Genomic DNA, 12,789 nt, shown 5'->3' with positions numbered 1-12,789 from the left:
AGACTCTAACCCTTAAGACTCCAGAGTCTTAAAGGCTCGACTATATTTGAGAATTAAATTGGCTTATTTTATGCGTATGGATGCAATAAACCGTCTTTGCGGGCTTTGAGTCGTTAAGCCTCGAGAGTCTTTAGGGTTCGAGTCTTTAAGCCTCGAAATGAGACACAACACTACCCCGGTATAGTAACTTTTGGCTTTATGGGTTTTTCACTGTCATCATATCAGCCGTAGGACGTCCACTGTTGGACATAGGTCTCCACTTTGATTTCCAGTTGCTTCGGTTGGAAGCGGCTTGCATCCACCATGAACTCACGCATGGAGACCAGATGGGCGTTGGGACCGAAAAATTCTTGAATAGAGACTGCGTCCGAGAGGACGTCCACCAATAAGATGTCGGCGTGTCTAATTGATAAAAAGTTTTATATAAAAAAAAGGCCAAGCGCGTGTCGGGCCTCACGTTGTGTACCTACAGTTGAACAAACTGATTCATGTACCATCAGCTAAATATGTGGTCTACCACCCTAAAGTTGACAATCGTTTGCATGTCACAAAACAGTAATGTAATGGAAATTATCAACTTAACTTAATTTTCTTTAATATATTTTTATTATGTTTTATGTAATGTGCGAAGAGCGAATAAAATATTTCTACTTCTATTTCTATTTCTAATGCCAAATAGACGTGTTCGACTTTAGCGACATACTCATTTGATAGGAACTTGTTTAAAAATAGATAGACCGCTTATTTGGCTGATGGTACCAGAGTGGAACCTTTTAACAATCAATTTCACTATGATTTCCCTGACAAAGGTTCAACCCTCGTACATGAATCAGTTTATTCGTCTATACCTAAGGTTTCATACCAGCATGCGACAAATATTCAACATTTTTGATTACCTACTCCTCGTTAACTTAAAAAGCCTTCCCGTGAAATAGAAACAAATGAATTTTTCACAGACTCAGTCCCAGGCTACAGCTAGTATCTGAAATAAACAAAATCCGCATTTATAACCTTGAGAGTTATATAATAAACAGATCTATCAAAGAGACTCAGAGATACCACAGGAGACCGAAGAGCTGGCAGTTTCCTCGCTCAACGCATCAGTCTTGCGATCCAGCGGGGAAATGCTGCCAGCATCTTTGGTACCGGCTATGCTGCAGGGTCCATTTTTAGATTTATTATAGTTTTAGTTTATTTAATTTTATTGTACATAATATACCTTTTTTATAGTTGGACCTGTATCCCTTAAAGGGATAAGTCCGCCTTTGTACAAGTATCTTAAAGTTTGTCAGTTGTATTTTGTTAATTTTCTTTTGTACAATAAAGAGTTTACATACATACATACCTGTATTGTTCTGGAATTAAAGTATATAAGTATAATAAACTATCCAATAAGTAGTTTTTCCTTTTAAGTATTTTATTATTTCTTTTATTGAACTAAAGCCTTATTTCGTTACCGCCTCCGCTTTACTCTCTGTTTTGTGTTGAAGGATAAATCGATATTTATTTCATTAACTACAAAGGAACATTTCAAGAGATCAAATTAAAGTTATTGTCTCCAAGACACTAGTGGCCTAACTTACTTTAAAAAGTGGGTGTAGCTTAGGTGTTTAGGTCTTAGTTTGTATTATAGGTTTTTTATATATTCGACTGGATGGCAAACGAGCAAGTGGGTTTCCTGATGGTAAGAGATCACCACCGCCATAAACATCTGTAACACTAGGGGTATTGCAGATGCGTTGCCAACCTAGAGGAGTAAGATATATACCTAAAGTGCCAGTAATTTCACCGGCTGGCTTAATCTCCACGCCAAAACACAACAGTGCAAGCACTACTGCTTCACGGCTGGATTAGCAAGCAAGATGGTTATCGCGCACTGTTCCCTCGGGATGCATTTTTCCGGGATAAAAAGTAGCCTATGTCACTCTCTGTCCCATAAACTATCTCTATGCCAAACATGACGTTGATCCGTCGCTCGTTTCGACGTGAAAGATGGACAAACATACAAACACACACACACACACTTTCGCGATTATAATGTACTGAGCGGCAAAAAATCTGGCCCTCAAATGTATGCAGAATCGGTAATTTTGTATGAAGGGTGGGCCAAATTTTGTGCCGCTAAGTATATGTAAGTGTAGTATGGAAGTTTGGATAATAATTTTAAGATTATGCCTATTTGAATTACGAATGTTATGTTATGAAAATTAATATGTAGGTATCCATAGACCCATTAGGAGGATTAGTAGGCCAGTAACATACTAGTACACTGCGGGACTGGTATTTCAAGAAACATATAAACTATGTATAAGACTTATATGGTTAAGGTCACAGCGTGCATTACGTGCAGTGTTGTAGCGTGAGTCATCGCATTCGGTTGCGGTTTGGAGTAAATTAAGTTGTCTAAAGAGACCTGCGGTTTCAGCGTGACAGTTCGGTTTCTGACCATTTACGGGGTAATTTATATTATTATGTTATTACAAGCTTTCTGTCCACAGTCGTTATAGAAATAGTATTTAATTGGGATGTTCCATCCTATTTCCTTCTATATAAATGCGAATCATCACGTCTAAACCGCTTAACCGATTTAGGTGAAATTCTGTATACACAATGTGTGGCCCAGAACCGGGGATAATATTAAAACATAGGCTCTATAACAATATTAAACGTAAATTCAATGCTCCTAGAACCCAACTGACGATGCCTTCCACGCTACAAATATCAAACATTTTGCTTTACATTGCTTCTTCGAATATACTTTAAAGTGTAATAAAAAATAAAAATCGAATTATTTTTAAAAGTCGCTGAAGTAATGTTGTTGAGTTTGACGAGTACGATCTACGGTTTAATTATTGGCCCCTGTTATAGGCCACACACGGCAGATACTTTGAGTCCCAGGGAAGGACATAGGATAGTTTTTATCCCGGAAAATTACATGCCACATGGACAACCGAATTGTATCTTGACCTCCATTTTTTGCAAGTCAATAATTTCTTCATCAGACTGTTGTATACACGTTCATCTTTATCTGTGTCATTTTTGTTTGATTGACTTGAAAATAAAAAATGAATAATGAAAAATATTTATTTCACCATAAATTAGTGTACATAATCAATAGGTGGGGACTTCCTGTTAAGTATAAAATACTTGTATTAGGACGCCCCGCTCCTCCATAGCAACAAATTGCCATATTAAACTTGGATTGACTAAAGAAAAAATACCTGCCCAATATGGCGGCCTAAGGGGCTGTTTCACCACGTCAATGCACTTAAACAATTGCTTTGCTCACCCGCGACCTTATCATAGAGCTACGTTTTATGCAAAATATGTGTGTTTATGCAATTCCTCCACCTTCACACTGTAAGAACACTCAAATCACACAAACCCATCTATAACCACCACGCCGCATTTTATATACCAACATCTGGACTAGTCTATCATTGGTAGCACCTCGTAGAGTGATTTATGTGTGTTCTTACAGTGTGGAGGTGGAAGAACTGCATGAACACGCATATCTTGCATAAACTTAGCTATCATAAGGTCGCGGATGAGCAAAGTACAATTGTGTTAGTTCATTGATCAATAAAAAAATAATAATAATAATGATAATTTTCTTTTATTCAGGTATAACCCTGCATGGTAAATGTAAAAAAAAAAAAAAAAAAAAGAACACAAAACAGTTATTGTTGCCTTACAAAACCAACATACCAAGATTAAAACGTACCAAGAAATCGTTATGGGTTCTGTAATTAAAAACATAGCTGCAGGTTGTCGAAATGCAAGTCAGTTAGGGCGTACTCCGTATAATCGCGACGTGATATACGTCAGAGGGAATCAGCGTATTGGCACTGCCTTTTTGTAGTTTGGGAGGTGGTGTTAAAATTTATACTGTAATTTACTTAACTTTTTTAAAAACTTGGTATAGCAGCTTAGAGAGGTAACGTGGCCAGTGCCTTAGGGACGATGCCTGTGGTAGAAAAGCTCGATGACGTATTTACTTTGTAGTTTTAGTGACGTTAATTTTAAGCTTTTGTCTATAATTGTAATTTGAAATAGGTATGTATTTCTACCGTTGTTAAAATTTTATCCATAAACAAATAAATACAATTTCGCCACACAACCTACGCGGACCAAATCCGTCATCGGCATCGTGGCCACGAATTGCTTCGCAGCTTTGTGCAATCCTCATAATGTTTTCCTTTACTACGGTGAACTTAATAAAATATTACTTGCAAATTTAATAAAATGGTAAATTTCAAATGTAATTTTCGCACATTAAATATCAAAAAAACCCAGAGCTGATCTCAATTATTTGTCATTGCCCATAATTTTTTCTATAGTTTTTTTTTGTATTTTCACTTAACGTAACATTTACATATTTTTCATGTACATTTTTAAATTACTTAAACATAGACTTCGAAGTTGTATTGAATCAAATTTTTAGCCATTACCTCCCGGTCTATTCTTGATAACCTCGTATATTTCATGCGAGTGGTCACGCCCAAAATTTAGATTGCACCGTTCGATTTCATCGCAACCCTGGCTCCTATTACCAGGCCATAAAGTCGCTTATGCATTGATTTATTAATGCGAAGTAGCGAAAATAAACACAAATGATCTACGGTGGTTATTCTTCGTGAATTTTTATTACGCGTTATCTTGATAGCAAATATTGGGTCGTGTTATTAAAATTGTATTCGATAGTTGCTGGTTAAAATTAAATTGAAATTGCGTTGTACTCAAAACATTAACACAGCATCTCGGCTTACATACATACGCCCCACTGCTGGGAACAGTTTCCTCTCACAATGAGGCTTGGGCCGTAGTTCCCAGGTGAGGTCAGTGCGGATTGGGAACTTCACACACACACTCAGTGAATTTCTTCGCAGGCGCAGGTTTCCTCACGATGTTTTCCTGAAATTTCGAATGCAATTTTGCACATGAATTTCGAAAATTTGATCGAGGACTCGAAAATGCGAACCCGGGTTTGATCCCTCTGCTTGAGAGACCAAGGATAAAACAAGACCGCATCATGGCTTTTTTTTAGTTTATAACCTTGATTAACACAAAAATATACTTTTCAAAATTAAATACTTCGCAAGTTTAAAAATTGCTATTTGTAAATATTATCCTAATTTTATCAGAGCCATCCAAGTAAAATATACATTCAATAGTTTTTCCAATATGGGAAAAACAATGCCCTATAGCTGTTATATTCTAAAAAACAATCAGAACTATTTTCGCGGACATAAAAAGCAAACCGATTCAGTAGTCATTTTGGCGTTCGCAAATTTTCAATATGGCATCCTTTTTTTTACGTTTGCACAAACGTGAATTAATGTTTGTTCTGATAACAAGAATTGATTGCTTTATTGGAAACTACGCAAACAGAGCGAAATGTTGGATTTTTGTTTATTAATATGGCTGTTTTAATTTTAAATGGGACGAGATTTTGTTTGGACGGAGTTTATAACCTTAAAAGGACAAACCAAGCGCTGCTGGCCATTGCACCTCACATCCTTTAGTTGCCTTTTACAACACGGGGAGAGATGAGTCCTATTCTAAAACCTGGCACGTCACAGACTTAGGAAACAGCTACCGCTACCGACTAGCCAAGCGAATCGAAGTTCCCAAGACGATCCCATAGGGCTTATGGGAACGGAAGCGATACATGCCCTCGTACCGCTCTGCTTTCAGAGCATGTCATGAGTGCGTGTGAGCTACTTTAGCCATTCGAGAACCTTCTGACCCCATCGGCCATCAGTCCTGGGAGCAATGTGAGCAGTAGCAGGAAGTAATTCGTAGTAATTATGTAACACATGTATTAACCGGTCTTATTTCCTACCTGGATCCTGTAACACAGGGACTCCTAGCACAGGATCCAGAGCCGTAGACTCTTGTTTATAAGTTTTTTTATGCAATAAATGTAGGAATGAGTGATATGCTGAATGACTGATTGAATGTGATGATCGAATGAGAGAGATGGAGTGAATGAGTGTCGAGGAGAAAGACGTAAGACGTGTGCGCGAAAGGACGTATTTGATTTGGTTATTTTAATTAAGATTGTGTTTCTTTTGAGTTTTTATTGAATTATATTTTATCTCGCCAACTAAGGTGTTTCCTTAAAATAAAACTCTACATAAATTATTTTCATTTTCATTTTTTTCAATGTGCCCCGCCCTCTGCCACATTAGTTTCCCAATTTTTCGGGTAATGTCGGTAACCTTAGTTCGGCAGGATACTCGTATGATGATAAGATATTTTTTATGTGTGTTCCAAGATAGAGACCTCACGCAGGTCCCGTTCACGTTAACGCGTCCCGTTTTGTTTACATATCGTGAACGGCACAATAGGAAGCATTGTAATGAGGGCGCCTACGCCCGAGGAGCGGTGTGGCACGAGCTTTAGGCGAGAGCGGACTTATCAGATGAATATATTTTTCGTACAATTTTATAAGGACACTGGGAATTTATTTTAATAAGGCTCAAATTCGGTGTACCCACTTTTTTGTTAGTCAGAAACTATCTGTAACGGAAGACCATCGTCAGCTGCAAAACTGACATCATGAGTTTGGACCATTACGTGATATTTTTTTTCTTTGTAAAACTTAATTGTCATGTACACAATGTTTTAGGAAAATGCTCCTAATTTATAGATTTAGTGCGTAATACTTTTTCATTGTATTTTTTCGATAACGTTCGTATCGGGCTTGTTTATTTTATCAAATAGCTGGAAAACGAGCATGTCCGGCCTAAAGGGTTAGAGGGTTAGAGGAGGGAGAAAGGGGGAGGGGAGTAAAAGGGAGGAGGGGAGTCGGGTTACTTCAATCAGCCTCATAACCCATCAAGACAGCATGAGAGAAGGTCGCATCGAGAAGTTATTCATTGACATAGAGTGGTTAACACCTAAATTAAGATTTTTATTCGGTGTTTGTTCACACTACATTCTCTATTATAATTTGATGGCAAGGATTCTAACATCTCAGTATGATATTTATTCCGAACTCATAGATAGACTTTTGGGACTAATCAATAAAGTAGGTACTTACCTATATGGCTATCTATGTATCTAATAGGTACCTTTAAAAGAGTAAACGAGCAATTATTATATCTTGGAAATGGCTCCAATGATTTAGATGTAATTTGGTATGTAGGGGTTTTCGGGGATGAAAAATCGATCTATCTTTAGCTTGGTATTACCTCTGGGAAAACGCCTATTATCGAGTTTTAGCCCGAGCAAAGCTCGGTCATCCAGGTACTTTAGTTAATATAAACAGTCAGTTATCAATACAATAAATTATAGGGTGAAGCCAGATGTGCGTAATTTTTTGAGTCGTTAGCGGCGTATTTTCGACATGTCGGCAGCGTTGAAAAGTAGTAGTGTGTTCCGATTTTTCACGATGCACGATGGGAACGGATTATTTATTACTTCTGTACAGATCTGTGTAGTACTTAATAACGTTTTTCCGTTGTATTTTGTCGGATTAGCTCGTATTTGTCCTATTTTCTCCATTAACTTTAGTACGACAAAATACGATGCCAATATATTGTTCACTGCATCTGCATGGTAATTAACTTGCATGTTCACAAATAAGAGAACATCAATTCTCTTTTAACTTAAACCATACTTCCAGCAATAACTTACGTCTAGTAAGTTCATAAAGCGGCCGTATTGGGCGATTTTTAAACCCGTTCCCGCTCAAATATTCCGCCATATTAGTCGTAGGCCGCTAATGTTGTTAATATCGTGTTTATTTAATGGATTTTACTTTTATTACTAAGCTATGAAGTGGGCAGACCGGCTGACAAAGGCATGTTTAAAGTCTGACTAATACCAACAACAATCCTACCGGGTATGTATTATAATACCGAAGTACGAAAGACCGAATTTCACAAAGCCTATGAACGAAAAGCCGAAGATTAAAACGTCGAATGTATATATGACCGAAATTTTAAAATCCCGTAAATACGTTTGACCGAAAGTCTAAAGGCCCGAAGACAACAATCCCGAAGAATATAGCTGCTCCTGATAGGCCGAAAAATTATAAGGTAAAAGAACCGTTTTTGGCCACCTTAGCACAGTTTCTTGGACAGTTGACATTTGAAGTAATATATAAAAAGTTATAGTATTAAAACGATATGTTTAGTGAGTTTTCAAAAATTTATACTGAAGCGAATAAAGTTTGAAATGTTTTATTAATATAAATATATTTCAAGCGTACCTATATTTAAACAATAAATGGACATAGTTATGCAAAAATGCTCCAAAGCATTGTCATGTTATTCTTTAATTTCGCTTTCAATGTTATTGAAAAAAGTTCCAAAATCAAAAAAATAATTGTTGTGGTTTGGAACATTTTCGCATAACTACGTCCAAATGGCCATAAACGGTTACAGTGGCCACAAACGGTATGTCTTCCCTAAAGCCAAAGAGTTATAATAACTACAAATTGACGTTAAATATATTGACAGTCAAAGTATCGCAACTTTCGCAACTCAAAATATCGCTGGCAGCGAACGAACGAAGCAGGCGAGCAAGACGTTTCGGAGCAGAAGCGTCTTGGAGAGGTTAGGTTCAGAAGACTACATATTTGTACGGAATCTTCGGTGCGCAAGTTTGACCCAATTGGGTGGTTTTTTCAATAGAAGGGACGACCAACTCTATTCATACGGATACATTTGTTCAGATAAAAATGTATCCTAGGGGATCTTCAATCTGCATGTTGTCTTTTAACCCGACTACTCGGAGAATTATATTCTTCAATTAGACACGGTCTGGTCGTGCGTGCAGCGTGCAAATGACGGCCTCGCGGTCCCACCGGAAGACCAGAGCCGGCTCTCGAGCCGGCATTCTGCAGAGATGGGTCCGTTTCGTGTTAGTTACCTACTTACCTACACTGTTTTTCTCGTTTGTCCGTCGTTTCTGTAATCATCTTTAAGTCACTGTCACGCATATAATATTATGTAGTCGTACTTTCTTTCTTTCTTCTTCTTTCAAACGTATGTACACACATCAAAAAAGTCTTGGTACTTATCATCCCTAGATAAATTCGTTGTTTTGACTCAGTAATGTTTTATACACTGAATAAAAGCGTAAAAAGAAAGCAATGCCTTTTATTACTGCATAAAGACATAAAACACACACGATTTTGATGAAAATAGGTCGGATCCTAAATAAGTCTGAAAGATCTGATCCCTTTTCATTACTCTTTCATGATTTAATAGTCGAAAAGTTGCTGATCTTCTTTAAGAACAGGAGATGGTGTAGAAGATGGTATAAGATTGAAAGGTTTAGGGGGAGAAGGGGTAGGTGGAACCAAACCAAGAGTCTTTGGATACTCCTCGATGACGGTAAGTGTTGGTTGCTGTGTTACTAGAGCCGCACGAGTCACTACTAGCGCTGTCCTCACACGATGCCCCAAATCCCTGTCTATTAACGTTAATAACTGCAAAATTTTCTTCTGCACTGACTCAATAGCACGAACGATAAGCCTCGAAAGATTTGCAGCCAGCCTATTCTTCTGCCCTTCAGTTTTTAAGACTTTGTTATAAAAATCAGCGGGCACTTGTAAATCTACTGCATTCCTATCATATATCAGCAAGGAGTTCTTGGGTCTCGCCACATCCACGTACGGAACTGGTCCATTGAAAGAGTTCTGGTAATAATTCGGGGCGTCTCTCATATTGTCTAGCACTGGCGGCATACCATCTCGATTGTAAACTTTCCTTTGTAACGGACAATTTACTTTTATGTTATTATGATTGATACCAAGTCGATTGTTTTGTGCATCCCGGTATGCTAACCTTCTCGCCCGGAACATGACATCAGGCGGTCCGGGGATACCAGGAACCAAGTTACCCGGATTGTAAGCAGCTTGCTCAACATCTTTGAAGAAGTTATCTGGATTTTTATTTAGAACTAAGCGGCCAATGGTCACCGTGTGGTAAGTTCCGTTTTCCCACATCCTAGTTACGTCAAATGGATTGTAATGAAGGTTTTTGACCTGGTGTTCCGACATGACATCGATATCCAGTCTCCATGATGGAAAGTTGCCTGTAGATATCGCGTTAAAAAGATCTCTCTCACTGTAGTCAGGGTCTTGTGACCTCAAAGCGCTGGCAGCTTCATCTGTAAGGAACTCCAACCCTTGTTCAGTCCTGAAGTTAAATCTGACATAGTGACTCTCGCCATGCTTATTGCTTAACTCGTACGTGTGGATAGGGAAAACATCAAACTTTCTATAACCATTAACGATTCCGTAATCAGAGAAGAGCCATAGCAGGGTAGGTAAACTATCAGGTATGAGTGTTACAGCGTTCAAACGCGCTGTGGCATCATACAAGTGCGTTTGAGGGTTTCTTTTGAATGAATGCACAATAGGAGTGAAGCCATTTGGATCCCTATAAAGATAAACGGGGAAGCTTAAACCTAATAGATCTAAGTTGCCTTCTTGTGTATAAAATTTCGCGACGAGACCATGTGTTTCTCGGGATAGATCGACACCGCCTATGTCCTGAACTTGAAGGGAGAACCGGACAGCGACTGGTGTTCTCTTCCCGATTCCGTTGAAGACGTCGGCACTGGTGTATTTGGAGACGTCGTTGGTGACTTCGAAGTAGCCGTAAGCACCAGCTCCTTTGGCGTGGACTGTTCGTTCTGGAATTGGCTCTTGGTCGATGGAGGTCTGCTGGTCATAGAAGTACGCGTTGTCGAAGACGTCTGTGTTTAGGGAGACGGTGTCTCGTACTTCTACCGGCATTCCCGCGGACGTAGTCAGGACGCCTATGGGTTTCTGGAAAGAATTTAAATGACTAAGTACTCAGCTTGGCTCGAGTTGTTGATGTTAAGACCTGTGTCTTAGACTAAGGACCTGTTTCATCATAATGGATAAATTTTATATGCCGTTTACTTATTATGCCATATCTGTCTGTTTTGTCAGAATAAACAGAGATAGCATCACATACTAATATTATTATATGTGTCAGATTAATTTATCAATCAATTGTGAAACGGGTCCTAAAAGAAATGTGAAAGTTTGTGAGATTTTATGGATTTTAGTTATTTTTTCACGATAAATGTACTTATAATAAATATTTCAGACTCAAAGTAATGCGGGTAGTTTGAGGGACTCGCGCTGCTAGGCAGACTTGACACCCCAAACTTCAGTCTACTCGTGACCACGGCCACTGTAATGTGGTCGAAACGTTGAGGTAAATATTACTCGTTTGTTTTTAATAAGCCTCTGTTTGTGGTACTTTGACTTTGAGTGAAAATTACGAAACTTTAAAACGTTAGATTGTGGTAAATTTCAAATGAATCTCACATAAATTTCGAAAAATGGTTTGAACCCCCGATCCTTTGCTAAACCAATGTAATAGAAATACGACTTCGAGTACGACTTTGTCCCAGTGTTGAGTTGAGACCCTTTGGTCCTTGGGGTCCTAGTGATTTAAATCTTTTTAAAGAAATATCAAAAATAATGAATAGTAAACGTCACAGGAGACCGAAGAGCTGGCAGTTTTCTCGGACAAAGAATTAGCTTGGCTATACAAAGAGAAAACGCTGCCTGCCTGCGTCTTCGATCCCCTTGTGGCGTTTACTTCGGGAAAAACAAGGTACTTTGAGTAATTTGTTTAATTTTAGTTTTTTTTATTAGTATTATGTAAATAGTTTTAATTTAATTACTTGAATGGTCAGAATAAAGCTAAAGTTACTTATAGAAAAGAACTTACAGGATGTCTTAGTTTAAAATCCAGAAGCTGCCTCGAAGCGGGATCGAGGGTGGAGTTACTATAATCGATTCCCGCAGCATTATCTACTACAACAAAGAAGAAAACGAACCAAACTGAATGCTTCATGGTTAGACTGCAATTAACAGCAAATCAAACTAATCATGAATTTTTATACTTCATTTGCTGCATTACTGCAAGGTAAGCGTTGTATTTAAGAAATTAAGTACATCCCGTGATTTGATTGCATTTATTGAACCTTGAACTGAACTAGTCGATGCCCGCGGCTTCGCTCGTGTTATCATCATCATCATCGTATTCGTCAGTCGTATGTCCACTGTTTATTTGTTTGTTTACATTTTTATAAAACGAATTTAATGTCTAAATTTTATGTAATTTATTTAGACAGAAGCGAATATACAGAAATTGCGGGTGGCGGATCAGCAAGATCGAAATGATACAATCACAAAAACCAAAAATAGTAGGTAGCGACTTGGGTGATATTTGTAAATATTCTGTTGGTGTGTTTGAGTATGTCTTGAATTCGTGTGGTGGCAATGACAGTCTATTCTTCACAGAATCTCCGTCCTCGCAGCCAAGGGCCTCAATGTGCCTCCTAGAGCCTCTTATCCTTATGGACACTGCTCTTATGACTGTGATCTGTACACTTTTAGCCAATAAATTATTTATAAGTCTTTCCCCATTTGTCATTTAATTTTGATGCTGTTTTTTTAAGCAGTTGTTATATTCGGTGCCCAGGGCTCCGTCACGGGAGATGACTATAGGAGTAAATGACGCTCTTAAGCAGCAGGGTCGTATGTGAGGTTACTGTAGGAAGAAGCGTCGGCATTTACTATGTGAACGTCAAAGAACGCTTTCCTAGCAGGTTCCCAAACACTTTTTAAAATTAAGTCACCAATAAGTGCTGGTTGACTCGTAGTCACGTCGTACGTCCCACTGCTGGGCACAGGCCTCCTCTCAGAATGAAAGGGCTAGGGCCGTAGTTCCCACGCGGGCCCAGTGCGGATTGGGAACTTCACACACCATTATGCGTTTTAAT

The 12,789-nt window shown here is 38.4% G+C and overlaps 1 protein-coding gene across 1 annotated transcript; it reads right to left on the bottom strand.

Moving 5' to 3' along the window:
* Positions 1-9,217: 9,217 nt before the first annotated feature.
* LOC141443245 (peroxisomal catalase 1-like) lies at positions 9,218-11,858 on the bottom strand. Its single transcript, XM_074108455.1, has 2 exons — positions 11,733-11,858; positions 9,218-10,792 (listed from the first exon to the last, which is right to left on the bottom strand). The coding sequence occupies exons 1-2, from the start codon at positions 11,856-11,858 to the stop codon at positions 9,218-9,220; spliced, it is 1,701 nt and encodes a 566-aa protein (XP_073964556.1).
* Between the last annotated feature and the right edge of the window lie 931 nt (positions 11,859-12,789).

This window comes from Choristoneura fumiferana, chromosome 27, assembly GCF_025370935.1.
Source record: "Choristoneura fumiferana chromosome 27, NRCan_CFum_1, whole genome shotgun sequence".
Taxonomy (NCBI): domain Eukaryota; kingdom Metazoa; phylum Arthropoda; class Insecta; order Lepidoptera; family Tortricidae; genus Choristoneura; species Choristoneura fumiferana.
The sequence above is the reverse complement of the archived record's forward strand: the minus strand, read 5'-3'. Positions and strand labels throughout refer to the sequence as shown.